The sequence below is a fragment of the Lissotriton vulgaris genome, chromosome 1_1 (assembly GCF_964263255.1).
Source record: "Lissotriton vulgaris chromosome 1_1, aLisVul1.2, whole genome shotgun sequence".
Lineage (NCBI taxonomy): Eukaryota > Metazoa > Chordata > Amphibia > Caudata > Salamandridae > Lissotriton > Lissotriton vulgaris.
The window spans coordinates 15,620,219-15,639,380 of NC_141685.1; the positions used below are offsets into that span (position 1 = coordinate 15,620,219).

At 46.3% G+C, this 19,162-nt stretch overlaps 1 protein-coding gene across 1 annotated transcript in view; it reads right to left on the minus strand.

The window, feature by feature from the left end:
* Positions 1-1,033: 1,033 nt before the first annotated feature.
* Positions 1,034-19,162, minus strand: part of LOC147736972 (uncharacterized) — a 147,065-nt gene continuing 128,936 nt past the window's right edge. The window contains exon 2 of the mRNA XM_086954219.1: positions 1,034-4,798. Within this exon, the coding sequence (XP_086810345.1) occupies positions 2,996-3,778 (783 nt within the window). The 5' untranslated portion in view covers positions 3,779-4,798 and the 3' untranslated portion in view covers positions 1,034-2,995. The remainder of the gene's footprint in view (positions 4,799-19,162) is intronic.

Genomic DNA, 19,162 nt, shown 5'->3' on the forward strand with positions numbered 1-19,162 from the left:
TATTAATTCCTGTATTTTGATTCTAAATTGGTACTGATGGGGTGAAATCGTTTCTCAGTGTTACTGTGTGTAAAAATAATGAAGCAATGCTCACCCAAAATACGCGGCATCACATAACATCATTTACAATTTCTTCCCACAGAATTTAGTCAAGCCTGTCGCGTAATTTGCTTTTCACCTGCCTCATAATTCCAGTAGCCCTGTCTACAGGTTTAGAAATTTTTGTCAGGAGGGGGTCCTTATGCCTAAAAATGTTGACATCGTAAAATTTGAAGACCCCTGATTTACAGGCATCCATCTCCAATTATGAGTGTACACAAAAGAAGCACAAACTAAACTGGTTTTCAACTGTTCAAGACAATAACAGTGCTAAATGAACAACTGTCTTCAGAGGCTAATATAATAATATGGGCCAGTTTTAGATATTGGCGGACGGTTAACTCCATCACAACGGGTAAGGATGTCCCATCCACGAAAATCTAAATCCCAGAATATAATATGGGATTTAGGTTTCGACAGACAGGCTATCCAGCACCGTTATGACGGGGTAACCCGTCTGTTGATATCTAAAATAGGCCTATATCTTTTTAGATGAGTGGTGTTGCTAAAGTTCATTAACTATGACCACCAGAAAAGAGCGGATACAAAAAGACTATAAGACAAGCTGAATTTAGCCAAAGATAAGCTTAAAATATACTAATGATTTTAAATACTTTAATTAACTATAACCTCCATACATCAACCTAGCCATATTTTTTATGATATATAAGTAAGTGACAGCTACCACTTTGATATCGTTTGGGAACTCCCCTTGTAAATACAAGCTAATTGTTTCTCCGTGGCCCATGGGAAAGCACGGGTTTCGACAAATTTACCAGCTTGAGCAGGAGAAACAGGCAGCCTGTAATCCATATATTTACCACTACATACCTGGAGATAATTTATATAGGGTAACAATCAAATCCTGCAAGGGCTGTGAGAAGTTACTGGAACACCTTGATCTAGAAGATGAAGAAACACCAGAAAATCCACATTGTATTATAATAGGCTTTATTAATGTAAAAAGCCTGGTTTTAGTGCAGACTAAATGAAAATTCATAACTGTAATGGTTAATAAAATAAATACAATACACCTAAATACGAATAATACTGGTAACATATAGCATAACAGATTAAAGTCTTTAGATGAGATCTACATTGGAATACCTTCGTCTGTAGCCCTTAGCTAATGTCTACATTAGTACCAACATTTGTAGAAAAATAGGAGCTTTCCAAACTGCAAACATTCATACCGGCTCATATTTTGTATTTTGTTTAGACCCAACCCTGCCCGGAGTCAAGACCAATGTTCATCTAAAATGTATAGATATTCTTAGGAAAAGAAGATAGCAAGAGCCAGAATGTGGCTATGACACAGATTGTTTGTAATAGATGCTTTCTCTGGAATGGGTGAAAGTTCACTCTCCCAGAAAGGCTCGTGTATGGACCTTATACATTATCTCTCAATGTTATGATGGGAATAAAGTAGCTCTCTGATCTGTTATGTGTGACTGAAAAAGTGTGAATTCCCTTGCACATTTGTCTACAACTACCACATTTCTCCCTGAATATCGCACTATATGAATATATATCGAATTAACTATCAATATGCTATCAATCTATAGGGATACAGCGTTCTACTGTGAATACATGTAAACTAAATTGCAAACAGCAAGTATGCACTGTGAATGATTATGAACAAATGCAAACATGAGCATTGTAAGGGGGCTCAGAAGCAGAAACAAGGCAAGGCACACAACAACTTAGGGCCTCGTTACTCCGTCCTGATCACGAGGCTGTCTGGTACTGTAATGCTATAAAATTACATAAATTCAAATGGATAAGCAATAAAATCTGTGGTATCGTCTGGTTTGACAGTCTTCAGTCAAAAGCACTTGACTTGCAGAAACCAGGTATGAGATTCTCTCCTACATTTACCTGATTTATACATTTTATTTATACATAGCTGTTTAATTTCCAGTTAATGGTCAACATGAAATTCCACTATAATTATGCAACCTCCACCTGTCATCTGCCTGTTGGTCCAGTTTCTCATTAAGTAGTTGCTATTCCTGTTCTGCTGCTTCCAAAAGACAGATTTCCATCTTGGATTACATGAATGTCTATCTGTTGAGCCTTCCGTTTACACGACTGCTCGTCCAAGTTCGATAGTGGGAAGTGAAGGTGTGTCTGTTTTTCAAACTGTAGTCCCTTCTGTACATCTGGGTTAATTGACAATGATAGACACATCTCTGGGACTTTTACACGTGGACCTGTAGGAACAGTTTACATCAATGAAGCCCATGTCACTGCTCACTGATTGTATCTGGGAATAAACTGGTTCTTTTTCACTAACTGACAGACATCTAATAATTATCTTGTTTCACATCAGATTGATTTATTTTAAGCTGTGGACAGTCTGTGATTTCAAATCTACATTGCATTCCAAGCACAGATATGTATTTTCCTAGTATGGGTCTCAAGTTCAGGGAGACTGATTTTCTAACTGGAGTGTTTCTGAAATTCACAGCACTGATAAGGTTTTACCCCAGCGTGGCCGTGATATGAGTCAGGCAGTGTCGTATCCCTGGATGGGATACCACTCCACCTCATCGCATTTGGCCGGGTACTCCTGATGTAGTTTTCATGGTTGACTGAACACTGGAACTTTTTTACCAGGAGCCCAAATCGCTGGAAGCTTTGATTGCAATAGCAGCCAAGCGTCTGTCTCCGCACAAACTTTTATTGGCAAGGTGGCAACACATAGTGCTCCCCATTCCAGGGTACTTCCCCCCCCCCCCCTTCCTATCCTCACAACACTCCACCTGCACCCAGAATTTGCCCTTACTCAGATTTACCACCTCCTTCAAACCCCCTGAATAGGGAAAACTGTGGATTCTGCCCAGTAAAACTAGGTCCGCACAATTATTCCACATTCAGTGGGGGTTGCAGGGGATTAACTAGTAATTGCACGGTGTGCAGATTTTGTACCCCGCCAGTACAGTGCAACTCGTAAAGAAGGCCTGTGTTTCCTCTTATGGTGAGTGAGACTAGCTCTAAAAGTGAACCTTATCTGGCATTCCGAGCATTGATAAGGTTTTTCTCCAGTGTGTGTCCTCTTATGTAGATTAAGACTAGCTTTTAAATTGAACCTTTTCTGACACTCCGAGCATTGATAAGGTTTCTCTCCAGTGTGTGTTCTCTCATGGGCAATGAGGTTGGGTTTTTGATTGAAGGGTTTCTGGCACACAGAGCAATGAAAGGGTGTTTCTCCAGTGTGAGTTCTCTCATGTTGAATGAGAATAGCTTTAATGCGGAAGCGTTTTTCGCATGCTGAACACTGATAAGGTTTTTCACCAGTGTGGATTCTCTCATGTTGAATGAGATTGGATTCATGACTGAAGGTTTTCTTGCACCCAGAGCACTCATATGGTTTTTCCCCTGTGTGAATTCTCTCATGTTTGCTGAGACTGAATTTAAGTTTAAAGCTTTTCTTGCAATTGGAGCACTGATAAGGTTTTTCCTCTGAATGGGTTATCGCATGCCTAAGAAGATTGCATTTAAGACTGAAGCTTCTCTGGCATTCAGAGCATGTATAAGGTTTTTCTCCAGTGTGGGTTTTCTTGTGCTGAGTAAGGTTATATTTAGAACTAAATACATTCTTACATTCAGGGCATGTAAAAGACTTCTTTCTAGGGATAATTTCTGCAAGTTGTGTTTTGTCCTGCGCAGAAGCCATCCTTAGACTTATCCTGATTTCTGTATCAGGACAGTTTAAATAAGGTTCAGCATTAATATTTACAATACGCTACCCGTGCTCTTCTTAACATTTACAGTTAGATGCTTTCTGTGACAGAAACTGTTCCCAGATGTATTTATTTGGGATTTTATGAGATAATGTCAAGGCCTTGAAATTGGGTTTAGTAAGTAAACGTTAGGTAAATTTTTAAATACACGTGGCATGAGAATGTTAGGCTATGTCAGGATTACATTATTTCTTATTCAGATGAAGAGAATTCTTTCATATTTAGTGCATGACGGGTTCCTTGCGAACCCAGCAAGAATGAGACAGATGGGAGGTTCAGCACAGCTGTAAATAACCTGGTCCTACCCCAGGGACGTAGCTGGTAGAGTAACTTGTTTACAATCCAGATGGTGGTCCAGTGTCTTCACTATGCTGGGATCTTCTAAAGTCCATTTACAATGATACTCTTTCATACAATACGTGTTCTCTCCTCTTGAATCAGATGAGACTTCAGAATAAAGCTTGTTCTCTTATGCTGCGGTGATGGATTCTTCTGCGAAACATTTTCACACACTCTTCACCGATACAAATTAGCTCAGGGTTAGCTGCCACCAGCCATTCCTCACAAATCAGAAGATTGAATTCACAATAAAGGTTATTTTTGCTTGCATTGCAGGGATATTCTCTTTGCCAATTTGTATTTCAGAGCAAATGTTGCAATGTCCCCTTCAAGTTTCTAATTTCAGAGGACTCTTAACCCCAACAACTAGCTCTTGATCCGATCCGATCACTTTATTATAGGTTTCACTGAGGTGTCATTTAATATGTGGAATAACTGAAATAACTTCAACTTTCTTTCATGATTACGAGTCCCTCGCCACTTTGGCTCCTATAAATTGCTTCCTTCCTGGAGCTTCACAGCTTCTTCACTTCTACAAAATCACACCTTGGGTTGTGTTAATTTTTTTCCATGTCACTAAATGGTTTTGCCTCTTCTGTCCATGCTTCAGTCACCTGCAAAATTAACAACAGCGACTGTTAATAAATGTAAATTGGCACAAGCATATAACTTTAGGAGCAGATTCAATGCTGATTGGTTGAGAAGTGGGAGCGGGAATCAAAGTTTGAGTAGCTTGCTGGATACATTTAAAAGGGCACAGGCCATTGCATGACACAGAGCTTAAGGCTACTGGAACAGATGGTTGAAGAGGCTAACAATGCAAATTGTGTCAGAGCAAATACCTAGTGAAGCTGTACTGAACAAAGGGAAGGAATCTTCTAGGACCTGCTGCTTTAAATGCCACTCAAAGCTGGGTTTTTACACAACGCTGTCTATGCACGCGGGTGTTAGTAAATAAGCCCTGCTCTTATTTTATGGCAATATGAAGGGAGCCATCACTGACAAAGGAGCAGGAGAGGATGGAAACTCGCCTCCCACACCTATCCAGTGTGACACATCTGTCTGTGATCGGAAACGCTGAACTTTGAGAAACTCTGTTACTGTACTTGCAGTGACCTAGAAAATAATCTGGGAACACTTTGGGTCTGATTCAGAAACTGCACTTTGTAGTACGTTTGAACTCCTACAAAATGTACTATAAAACTGACTAAGATGTGTACGTTTTGTCTATACTTATATGTGCGGAGTTCTCCGCCCCCTAATGCAGAGTGTCCGCACATGTAACTATAGATATTAGTACTAGCAGTAAATGTTGGAGGGACACAGGGGTGTGGGTGGAAAAGTTGCATACTTACTACTAAAAAGGTTGGGGTTAGAGAGAAGTGAAAGGTGTTTAGAAGGGGACGTCACAAGTAAGCTATTTGCATTACTCTGGAGGTGGAGACTTGTAGTTTACACTCAAGAGTCTGTAAATACTGAAAGTAGTAAACTGTAACTTACCTTTGAGAATCAGCCAATTATTTCCATTATACCGAGACAACAGATTGTCAATGAATGGCTGGGTTGTACTTTACCAAGCTAGGATAAGACCTACAAGATTTCCAGAACCAGCTTAGCTTTTATTGATCCTGCCTCACAACTTTTCAAACTTTTTCAAAGTTATATGGCAGTACAGATGAATTTATGAAGAGACCTAAAAACTTTCATCCTCGTTTCTTGGTATGACATAATTGTAAATGTAAAATTTAAATAATTTATAGACTGCACTGTTACCAATAGTGTCCCGATGCTAAAGCTCAGAGCAACAAGGTAAAAGCAGTCAAGTACTGAGAGGGTCAGGTGTCAAGGCTTTATGAAATGGCAGGAGATGATTCATAGAACGAGGAGAGGATGTTAGAGAGGCCCATTACCATGTCCTAGCTGCCGTAAGAGAAAAGGCTCTACCTCTCATTAAGTGGGCAGACAATGGTGCAAATTGTTCTGCAGAGAGAAGGCACCAAATAGATGGTAAGCCTGAAAAACTATGAGGAAGAGTGGGTGTGTCCTTGCTGGCTGGTAAAAGGGATCAACATGTGGTAATGTGCTCAATGGTGATGTCAGTGCCTGGTAAATTGGCTATTGGGTACCGCAACCCTAGGCAGAAAAGAGAATGCACGGTTGTGGGGGGCCATGTGGTGCTTGAAGCAGAATATACACAGGGAGAATAGGATCATGCCCTATGCTCGTAGCTTTCCAATGTGGGTGGTACTGAAATGTGGGCTATTGAAAACTGCCTCAAACAGGAAACTGAGAGGAGGGAAGAAGAGATCTGAGGGAAGACTTAGTGGGAGGCGGTGGATTGGGAATTTAGAGAACTTGATGACCACGTATGGCCTGGAGTGAGGCAGTGTTTGTATTACTCTGTCCTGAAGAAAGTGATGGTGCAGATGGGGGGGCAGTGTAGGATTAGGACTAAAAAGGTGATAAAAAGAAAATACAAAGCACTATTGCAACATTCTTCCAAAGAGAGAAAGACACTCAAGGAGCAGTGGGAATGCACCTTGGGGGTCAACCTTTCAGAAAATGTAAGGGTTTGCTGCCTGAGTTTGATTAGGTTGGTCTTGAGAATTGTACAATTCCGATTCACCCAATTTAACTATTTGTTTCACTCTTATTTGACCCCAGATAGACTAGGGAACGTGTACTCAGGGGCGCAAACCACATCTCTGGTGCACAGACGGTATTGCAGACTTTGCACTTATGGCATAACGTGCCCAGTGCTTTCTCAATTTGGTCAATGACCAGGCAGTGCATATCGGACGCGACCACATATCTCCTGCCTCTGGATCACCTTCAGTGCTTGTTAGATGCAGGGTCATATCACACTGACAGAAAGGGAGGGTTTAGACATGGTATTCCGTTCTAAAACGCAGCATAAATTACAAGGAGTGTGGTGAATCTATTGACAGAACAGGTAATTCCTATTCTTAACTCCTTGTCCCCAAGTAATTGGACCCCTTTCAAAAGAGAAAAAAGAGGTGGTCTAACCCAGATAATGTGGCATGCTTCATCATCGAACACCTTAAGATGTAAGTTCTTAACATATACTCTTTTCCTGGATAGTACTGGGACCTTACGGGATGTCCTTTATTATGTGGTACCCCAGGTATGATTAAAATATGAATAAACAAATTGCTGGATTTTTAGGAGTACCATGGCCCCATCCTCCTTTGAAAGTACAAACATATTTCTGGGCGCTCTAAGAGCCAGATGACTGGTCAGGGGCATTCCTCAGGGCAAAAAGGATATATATATATATAGATAGATAGATATATTCCTACCTCTCCTTACTTGCATTTCAAGACCGTGGGTACAAAAGTACATATGTTTAGAGCATATTATGCCATATATCATGCTGGAATGGTGATGGATCTTGGAAAAGTGTTAGCAATTGCTATCTATTTTTAGCACCTACTAGTCGCATCTGGCGGATGAATTCTGTTCATGCGGAAAGTGAATGAGCTATAAAGATGCCATTACATCTTGTTTTTTATCTTGACACATTTGCTGTCTGTTCAAGTAAAGAGGTCTAATGTCAGTTTGTCTGTTTACTAACTGCTGCTTGGAAAATGGAGTTTATTTTTCTCTCTCTTACTAGAGTTTGAGGTGTTTGTCTACTGAGCTGCCTGAAGATGTCAGTTATTTTTGTCCAACACATAACATATAAATAAATAGCCTGTACATTAATATTACAAATATTTAAAAATGTATCAGGAAATATGAAAGCACATTTTTTGTAATTGTAAAAGTGGTGATGCAAATAAAGAGTTAAATAGGTGCAAAACAAATCAGAAAACTTTACTTGGTGATATGCAAATGACACATATTTGCAAAAGCTCTATTTCCAAACAACATTGTTCGTACACTATAGAGTTTAGTATGTAAAACCGAATGTCAGTGGGAAAGTCTGTGGCCATTTCAATGTACAATCTGCTTATTACAAATGACAGTGTGCTACCACTTCATGCTTTGATTATGTATTTATTAAAAGGGATCGTTTTTAAACATGATTTGAGAAACATTCCTGCACCCGCCCTGATAACAATGCTGTTAATGAACAATGCGGCAAGTCAGGGGTCATGTGTATCCTGTGGATAGATTTGTTTTATATATGGAAAAAAAACATTTAGTCTATTATATCAAACGTTGAGTTTTTTGTGCAGCAGAAATGCTGAACTCGCATATTTGAAGGTGCTCTCGTGTGATAATGAGCAAAATAGCGCCTCAATGAGTTAAAATAGTTCATTTGAAAGCAGTTTATTGGTCAAGAGCATTTCAAATAGGTTGAGTAGATTATTTAAGTCACTGGACGTGCAGGTCTAGTAACATTTTAATGGTTTTTTGAGGCCTGTACTGAAAATGACATGCACAAACACACATGTAGCTTTGTGAAAGTTAACATGCATGCTAATGTGTCTTTGCTTACCCTTTAGGGCGGCTCTTCACTTCATAGTCTGACTGGGGTGGGCAGCTCCTGTAGTCGCACACTTTTATATGGAATATTATTGATCACCCTCTATTAGAATAAACAGTGCGATGCTGTGTGCCGTTGTATGAAAAAACATTATTCGTTACTAGATCTATATCCACGAATTGAGAGATAGCAGTAGTCATTAGTACATATGCTAAATGTTATGGTAGCATAGGTACAAGTTATCAGTAATGCCGGTATGCACCCAGCTGAACTAGAGCGGCGAACCGGATGATCTCAAGATCAATTTAGAAGTCAAGTACTTACTTCGTCAAGGAGAACAGGCCTGTGTAAATACCTATTATCTCCATTTGTGCCAGCCGACCTTTCATGAGTCCACATGAGGTGCTCCTGGAAACATTTTTGCACCATGTTTGATCGGGGCTTCGTCCGCCCAGAGTAATACTCATATTGGCAGAGGCTGCTGGGGAGGTACAGCTGATGACTACTCTCAATTTGATTCCGGCCCTCATCCCAACTCCACCTGGTGGTCTTGCTGGGATTTGCAAAGGCAATCCCCAAGCCCTTCCCATAATTTGTTGTCCTAGCACTTTTGTTAGATAAGTGGCGCATTGCTACTCATCGGGTAGCCAAGGTGGCTCCAAGCTGTGTGCTTTGCTTGAAGGATTTCGCTACATGTTGTGAGATCGCAGTAGGCATTTGGTACCCTTTTACCACATACATCCTGGCCCAGAAATGTATGGGGCTCATTCCATACTTATATTGGTATGGACGTGTAACAGTAACTTTTTATAGCAAACATCCTGTAAGTAGTTTGCATGTGTACTCTCCATGCCACTAACATTGTGAACCGTATGTCACTTGCTTTTTAAGTAATTTCAAAACAGAGCAGTATTGGCTCTAACTGACTGCACGGGCGTTTTGAATTGTTAATATGTATACAAAGCACTTAACCTTCTAATAATCCTACTACTCCGAAACATAAACCTAAGTGTCCAACAATATGCAAAAGGGAGCGCTTATGAAGTCCAATAGTTTTACTGAAAGTTCACTTAATCACATTTCTTTAAATTATTTTTATTGAAACCATGCTCAACACAGAAAAGTTTAAATCAGGACATGATAAATATCTCAGAATATACATGGTGTGTGGAAAATGGCAATAACTTAAAGCAGAATGTCAATCATAACTCTAGGGTAGCTTTTACAGCCCATCACGTATAGCATGATACTGGGTAAGAAAGAAGGTCCAGAGATCCTTTTCCTGGATAGTATTGCCAGTTTGTAGAGATAATTGGAGGAGGTTAACTCAAGGTTCTGGGCCTAACTAACCTCCTATTATAAGACGTTAGAGAAACGGATGAGTGCATACTCCTCCTTAGTTAGTGTTAATACTCTTTTAGTTAAAAAGCTTCAAAGTTCCAATTGATAGTTATTTTCTGCTTTTATTCTTCATATTCATATCCGGATTCACAAATTATCATAATTCTCCAGAGTGTTACAGGGATAGTTTTTTAGACATTCCATAGCCGACACACATTTTGCCATTTAGCGGTCAGTTGGACAAGGGCTTTTTCAAGGCTTTTACTATCCGAGCAGAAGAATTTATCATGTAACATAGTATTTAACAAAATATTTTGCATCAGGTGAAACAAGCAAAACAGGTATTGGCCGGGCTCGCGGTCCGTCTCGGCGGGGGCTCGAGGTCTCTAGCACTGTTGAGCACAGCTCGGCCCCATCACAGCCTGCATGCACTGTTCATCCGGGTCACTGGGGTCAGGCTCGCGGAGGGGCAAGCGCACAGTACTCCAGCGGCACGCACCATCTGCATAGGGCCAGCTTGCGCTCACTATGTCCGGGCGCCTCTGTTTCCGCACTCGGCCTCTGTTGTTTTTCAGCGCCTTCGCTGCAGCTGCTGGAGAGGGATGCTGTGCACGAGCCGCCGCCTGGAAGTAGTGAGCGCGAGCTGCCCTGACACAGGTGGGGCGTGCCGCTGGAGTACAGTGCGCGTGCCCCTCTGCTATATGAATATGAAGAATAAAAACAGAAAATAAATATCAATTGGAACTTTGAAGATTTTGGGCTAAAAGAATATTAACACTAACTAAGGAGGAGTATACACTCATCTGTTTCCCTAACGTATGGCATGGTAGTGGCCCGTACCCCTCCCACATTCAGTCATTGTCCCCCTAGATATAGTTCCCTTCCTGTCAATACCCTATGTAGGCTTGCCAGGCTCCCCACACTTTTCCCCACTTCTTGCGACAGCTTTGATAGACCACATTTTCTGCTTTCTAGCACCAATCTAGATTGGATTTCCAGTCGGTTAGACTATACCACACTATCCCACGTTCTCACTATGTTTCGCTTGGCCACCCCTGTAGCCAGCAGCAGCCGGATCTTCCGAATTTGGGCCAGCTTACCTCCCCCAATATCGTTAATAGAAGCCACTTTGCATCCATGGGGACCTCGAGTGACTTCATATGGGACATAACCCTAGTAACCCCCCTCCTACTCTCCTGTATCTCTGGGCGTTCCAGCAGAATGTGAAAAAATGTGCCCTCTCAGCCGCATCCTTGGAGACACTCCAAAGTGGGAGTCCTCCCAATATTAGATAATCTGGTCCTTGAATAGTAGGATCAATGCAGAATTTGAAGCTGGACCAGACAGAATCTAGCTTGTATTGCAATCTTGTGACACCTTATCCAACACCAGTAGATGAAGGGGGAGGCCTCTACACGGGAGAGCAGGCATACCTGAGGGTTACAGTGACCCTCGATGGTGTGTAGCTATCGCACCTACCCACGTTTGCTGCTGCCGGAGGAGCAGACATGGGTAGGTGCGATAGAGGCCTCCTCTCTATCTTCCAAGGTTGGATAATTTCTTTGATGTGTTTGTGGAATATTGTTCCATGACAACACCACCACGAGCCTGACTAAGGTTTGTCTAACGGGCATACATCTACCCGTGATCCCTGTTTCTTTGTGCACACCCAACTTTTCCCGTTTTGGACCTGAAGAAATGCCAAGGATCCGGTTTGGACCACAAGGGCGTGAAACATGTCGACGCTATGACCTTTATCACTACTCACTTCCTGAGAACCAAAATAAACCTCCTCATTGGTGGAAGGTCTAAAGGTCCTTGATTTTAACCATACCGGACGGGCCTAAGAATAAATTACCTTTTGAGTACTGTCACAATATTTTTAACTCACCCTTGCACTTACCCCACACAAAAGAGCCTTCTCGCGGGGCCCATGGGGGACGGCAGAGCCAACCACACGAGGAGCAAAAACAACCTATTATAAAGCATGACACCTTAACGGGTGTGTGAAGGCAACTCTTCAAATTTGAGGACTTTTCCCCACTATCTATTATATCTAACCTGAGACTTATCTATCATAGATAAGCTACTTTTCTTCTTTTCTGTAGACACTACCCGTAGCCTCATAGGAGCAATACCCCTCAGTGTGTTTGATATGTGTTCATGGGAGACGGGTACTGGACCTCCATTTGCTGCTCCCTGTCCCTCTCCTTGGGAATTATATATTTCAAGGGCATGTCACTTTCGTTTCATTCAACTAAAATTCTTGGCTTGGGGTATCAAATGTTATGAAGGACTGACCTTGCCAAACATCCCACAAATAGTCTATACCTATCACCTCTCCATTTGAGAAGTACTCCAGTCCTTCCACTTCGTGGAGCAGGGCACGGTTCCATAATAGTGTCATGTTTGTGAGTCTTCATTTCCAGCCCAAGAATTTTGTGGCCTAACACATACCCTAACTACCGTCTGAAAGTGAAAGCAATCCTCAGCTCCCACATGTATTAACAAAACATTTCATTATTAACAGTTGCACAGGAGAGAATGATTTATTTTCTGTTCTTTTTCTTTAATTCTCTACGCCCAGCCGACAAGCGTTTTGCCAATAGGGGATTTCACCATGACTTCTTCAGGGCTAAAACAACATGATAATACCAATTTCAAAATCTAATCAAATAAAGAATATTGTGAACTGCATTTCAAAACATGGTGAAGAAACTTTTCACCACTGTGCAATTTCTTATTTGGATGGTGCATACATATAGAGGATAAATTACAACCTACTGCGTAAGATGGAAACCCATGCATCTAGTATTTTGTGTCTGACAATGTCAAGCTCTTATACTAGTATCTTCCATTTGTGTTGTGTTGAATATGCCTCCTAAGACTAGTAACTTGTTCCGAGGTACCCAATACTTAAATCTTTTCCAATTCACCTTGACTAATACCGTGACTATCGAGACTCAATCTGAGACATGTGACATATAATATGTCCCCACGCTTCGCTGCCCATTACACAGTGCCTACCTGTCTGGCTCGTCGATTCAATCCATTCCTCTCACCTATTATAGAGAGTGAAACATAACCAATACTATTGATGTAGTCTGTAGTTATATACCCACAAATTAAGCCTCGCATCCTTTACCTCTCCGCCGGTCCTACTTCTGACCCAGCTGGACATGTATTTTTGTGTCTACCCCCGAGTGAAATTTAAGCTCCAGTGTTGATTCACCTGTTAATCAAAATCCAAAGCTACCTTATATTCCAGCCCACAATTATCCTAATCAAGCAAATCTGTATTGTGCGAAACAATCGGCATCTTACCTAATGTATGGATTACGTTCCAAATGACTTCTATTCAGTCTAGTACAAAGCACTGCGTATTCTCAATTCTCCTGTAATTTCCTGCAAATTAAAGTATCCAGAAATGACAACTTTTTAGTTTTACCGTGGTACTCCAAGGGTACCCTAACTTCAATCACAGCTTCAAAATCAGCTTCTAACAAATACCTCCAAGCGAGTATGCTTCTGTATTCGTTTTCTCCCGCGATAGTGTTGTGTTCTGTTCAGCGGAAGTGTGACCTTATTCCCCGACTTTTTCGCTTTTTTCTTCTTCATTAACTAGACCGCTCACCTCCATAGCTGCGCATAACCTCTTTCGTGAATCTCTCTCCGAGTATCTTCTATGTCTATTTATCCTACAATCCCATACATCAGGCACCACATGCATCTCAATAATTAATGCGATAGTTGAAACTCGATTAACTCATAATTCTTCATGCAGTATACCCCTTCATTATATTCAATCTGTTGTGGACCGTGGCTCCCAGCTTAGTCCATGATTCAGTGGCTAAGTGTTTTCCAGTAAGACGTTTCACTCATATTAATTTGCCCAACAATACTAGTTGTTAGACGGACCGGGAGGGTCGGCCGAGATTACGGGGAGAGGTCTCCAGGGAGAGCCGTCTCCAACGACTGTACAGATAAGTAACTTCCCCCCCCACAGACGGACACCACACAAGATTGAAGGTTAACGAGACTTTATAGGCAATTCTTAGGTTACGTTGATATGATACAAGGAGGTCTGGACTCAGGGGTCCCCTCGGTTCTGATCTCGGGTTGAGGAAAAAGGGGTAGCGGGACAGTCTTAGTTGCCAATGAGTTAAATAGCTCTCAATCCTCGAGCTCGGTGTGTTTGCTGATCGGGCCGTGGAGGAGCCAAGCCGGTCCCGAGATGGACGAAGGATGATCGACGGGCCGTGGAGAAGCCAAGCAGGTCCCGGGATGGATGACGGATGGTCGACGGGCCGTGGAGAAGCCAAGCAGGTCCCGATGCAGATGACGGTTACAACGGTCCGCGGCCTCGCCAGCAGATCCGGACGACGATGAAGGATGAAGGTTACGACGGCTGTGGCAGCGCCAACAGGCAGGACGATGGTGCACAGGACAGAGCTACGGCAGCGCCAGTAGTCCGTCCAGGGTGAGTTCCTCTTTACGTCTCTCGACTCCAAGATACAACTGCCTTCCTGCTCTGGAGCTGCCCCAGTTATAGGGCTGGCGGGCTTTGATGTCCGGACCCTCGCACTTGGAGGTCGGGAGGTCCGGGATGAGGGAGTCCAGACACCCAGCGGGGGGGTGGAGCCAGCGCCCGGGGAGGCGATGGGCGAGCGGCACTGGCCGGGGGAGAGCCATCGACACCTCTTTCTCCCATTGACCTGCCAAGTAGCTCGCTCACCTCCTGGGTGGAGGGTGGTGCCGGAATGTCTGAGGCCGGGCTAGGCCCAGGGTTGAGGTCGATCGGGGGCCAGGCGGCCTCGTGATGAAGTGTCCAAGATGGCGGCCCAGGCTGAGCGCATGGGTCGGCAGTGGATCGGGCCCATGAGGTGATCATGTTCGAGGGCAGGTGTCCCTGAGGGGACGTAGGACGTACAATGGTGGTGTGTGGTGCTTGTATGACTGGGCTCGGGCCTGGTCGAGCCGGGGGAGAGCGGCCCGTCATGTGGCCTGTCCAACATGCGTCCCCCCCAGCTGAAGGCGGGGAGAGTTACCCATCCTCTTGGGGACTCTCTTCGTCGAGGCGGAAAAACCGGGACAGGCCATCCGCGTTGGCGTGGTCGGACCCAGGCCGGTGTTCAACCGTGAAGTCCATACCTTGCAAGGAGATGGACCAGCGTAGCAGTTTTGGGTTTTCCCCCCGCATATGCATCAACCACTGCAGGGGTCGGTGGTCAGTCTGTACCCGAAAGTGGGTGCCAAAAAGGTAGGGCCGGAGCTTCTTGAGGGCCCATACCACAGCGAAGGCTTCCCTTTCTATGGTGCTCCAGCGTTGTTCCCGGGGTAGGAGTCTCCGGCTGATGAAGGCCACCGGTTGATCAAGGCCTTCGGTGTTCACTTGGGACAGGACTGCCCCAATGCCCTGGTCGGAGGCGTCCGTCTGGATGATGAACTCCCGGCTGTAGTCTGGGGCCTGGAGCACAGGAGCGGAACACATGGCGGCCTTTAACTGTTCGAATGCCGCTTGACACTCTGGGGTCCAGTTCACTTTCTTGGGCTGATTTTTTGATGTGAGTTCGGTGAGAGGCCCCACGATGGTACCATAGTCTTTCACGAACCTTCGGTAGTAGCCCGTGAGGCCCAGGAAGGCTCGCACCTCAGTTTGAGTGATAGGGGGTTGCCAGTTCTGGATGGCGGCAATCTTCAGCTGTAGAGGGGCCACTAGGCCGCTTCCCACCTGGTGTCCGAGGTAGGTCACCGACCCTTGTCCAATTTGACATTTGCTGGCCTTGATCGTGAGGCCAGCTCGCTGAAGGGCTTGTAGTACTGCTTGGAGGTGGTGGAGGTGCTCGGTCCAATGGTGGCTGTACACAGCGATGTCGTCCAGGTAGGCGGCGCTGAACTCTTCGAGCCCCGCCAGGACCTGGTTGACGAGCCGTTGGAAAGTCGCTGGGGCATTTTTCATGCCGAAGGGCATGACCTTAAAATGATAGTGGCCATCGGGGGTGGAGAAGGCAGAACGTTCTTGTGCTCGGGATGTGAGGCCGATCTGCCAATAACCTGCCGTCAGGTCGAAGATGCTGAGGTAGCGGGCAGCGCCCATTAGGTCGACCAGTTCATCTGCCCGGGGGATGGGGTGTGCGTCCGTTCTGGTGACGTCATTCAGGCCCCGGTAGTCGACACAGAACCGGAGTTCTGGTGTGGTTCCGGGGGCGGCCGCTTTGGGGACCAGTACGACCGGGCTGGCCCATGGACTGTCTGAGGGCTCGATGACCCCGAGCGTGAGCATCTTAGCTACTTCCGCCTGGATGCAGGCCCGTACCCGATCAGGTACGCGGTAGGCCCGGTGGCGGATAGGAGGGTTGTCTCCGGTGTCCACATCGTGCACACACCAGGAAGTGACACCTGGGGTGAGGGAGAACAGACTGGCAAATCGTGATAGGAGGGCTTGGCACTCGTGGCGTTGTTCTCTGGTGAGGGACTCCGAGAGTCGGACCCCATCCACGGAGCCGTCTTGCTCCTGGGTCCGCAAGAGGTCAGGGAGAGGTTCGGAGTCGTCTTCAACCCCATTGTCTGTGGCCATCAAGAGACTGAGTTCTGTTCGCGCAAAGTGGGGTTTCAGTCTGTTGGTGTGGAGGACTCGGAGCGGATTCCGGGCGGACTCCATATCGATCAGATAGGTGGCAGGACCCTTGCGCTCGATTACCTTGAAGGGTCCCGTCCATTTGTCTTGGAGAGCGCACGGTTCTGTGGGGGACATTACCCAGACCTGTTGCCCCGGCTCGAATTCAATAGATGAGGCGTTCTGGTCATACCATTTCTTCATGTCCTCTTGACTTGTCTCTAGGTTGGCTTTTGCTAGGTCTCTGAACCTTCGGGACTGGTTGCGGAGGGTGAGGAGGTACCGGAAGACATCGGGCGGACTCTTGGCCGGAGGCATCTCCCAGCCTTCTTTGATCAGGCTGAGTGGCCCCCGTACTGGGTGCCCATAGAGCAGCTCGAATGGGCTGAAGCCTAGGGACTTCTGTGGGACCTCCCGGTAGGCGAAGAGGAGGCACGGCAGCAGCACATCCCACTGGCGACGGAGGGGCTCTTCCAATCCCCCGATCATCCCTTTTAGCGTGCGATTGAACCGCTCAACAAGTCCGTTTCCTTGGGGGTGATAGGGGGTCGTGAAGCGGTAGGTGACCCCACACTGTTGCCAGAGGGACTTCATATATTTGGAAATAAAGTTTGTGCCTCTGTCACTGACGACTTCTCGGGGGAACCCCACACGGGAGAAGATCCCCATCAGGGCCCGGCCGACCACTGGGGCTGTCACGGTCCGGAGAGGAATAGCCTCAGGGTAGCGGGTGGCGTGGTCCACTAGTACCAGGATGAAGCGATGGCCTTGTCTTGTACGCGGGTCTAGGGGTCCCACAATGTCTATTCCGACCCTCTCAAATGGGGTCGTGACTACTGGAAAGGGTTGCAGGGGGGCCTTTAATTTGCGGCCGCTCTTCCCACTGGCTTGGCACGTGGGGCAAGATCGGCAATGCTGGTGCACATCGTTTCTCATTTTTGGCCAGAAGAAGTGGGTCACTAGGCGGCTGTAGGTTTTATCTTGTCCCAGGTGCCCTGCCAGGGGGACATCGTGGGCCAGATTTAGCAGGAAGTCTCTAAAGCGGAGGGGCACCACTAGTACTCGGTTGGCCCCTAGCTCGGCGATTCGTTGCTCGCTGTACAATAGGTCATTGTCCCAGTAGACCCAATGAGTTCCGGAGGTATCCCCTGCGCTTTGGGCGAGCGCTTGTTGTCGGAGTCCCTCAAGGGAGGGACAAGTCTCCTGCTCCTGACGAAATTGTTCTTGTGTGGGTCCCCCTTCTTGAGCCCACTGGTCAAGATTAGCAAGGTCGGAAGGTTGGGCAAGTTCGAGGGGGATACCATGGTCGGGGGTCTCGGCGGGGGCGACCGGGGGCGGTGGCGCCGGCCATTCTGGTTCTTCGGGGTGAGGGTTGGCACGGGCGGCCATGGACCGGGTGGTGACGCACGCCCAGTCTGGGACGCCCAACATCCCCAAGTGTTCTTTTCGCTCCACGGCTGCCCACGGGGAGCTTTCCAGGTCATTTCCGAGGAGGCAGTCCACGGGGGCGTCGTCTCGGACCGTTACCTTCAGCATGCCGGAGACCCCTCCCCACTCAAAGGGGACGCAGGCCATCCGACACAGACTCTCTGAGTTGTCGGCGGATCGTACAGGGCAGAGAATGTTCGGTAGATATTGTTCTGGGGTCACCAGATGACAGCGGACGGCTGTCACACTGGCCCCGGTGTCTCGAAGGGCTTCGGCCCGTTGTCCATTGATGCTCACCCATTGGCTGTACTTCTGGGTGTTAGCGGGTAGGGGGACCCGCGGGACCATGTCTCTTCCCCCTAAGCACGCGAGAGTCATGGCTGCTGGCTCCCACTCTTGATACTCTTGCTCGTCTGTTTCTTGTTCCTCGGAGATCTGTTCTTCCCCTAGTGCCGCGGCGGCCACCTGGCGGGGTCTTGGACTCTGATACTGCGGGCAGCTTGGGTCGTTTGCATAGTGGCCGACTCGTTGGCATCGGTGACATGTAACATTGGCTCTGTATCCCGGTCGCGCCGGGGTGCTGCCCCGGTTGGCCGGGGGGGTGGTGCTGGTAGTGGGGGCGGCCGGAGTGTTGTCTCTTCCTCGTCCTTGGCCCCCTCCTCCTCCTCTGGGTCGGGGGTGACCATTGTTGTTCCTGTTCTGCTCGTAGGACCCATTCCGGCCCACTCTGGTGATCTCCCACCGGTCAGCTTCGGCTGCGAGCTGCCGGGGATCGGTTAACTTGCTGTCGAGGAGGTGTTGGCGTAGTTCAATGAAGCAATTGTTGGACAGATGCTCCCATACCATCAGATTGAACAGCTGCTCGTAGGTCGTGACGTTGTTCCCTCTGATCCAGCCTTCGAAGGCTCTGCTAAAGTACGTTACATAGTCCACCCAAGTTGTACCTGGAATGCGTGTGCAGTCTCGGAACCGCTGACGGTACATCTCGGGCGTGAGGCCATAGCGGGTGAGGAGGGCCGCTTTCATATGGTCGTAGGAGGTCATCTGGTGGTCTGGGAGCTGTAACAGAGTATCGCGGCCCTCATTAAGGAATTTGCCCCATAGGCCGGCTCCCCAGTCGGCTCTATCGATCCGGTGCGC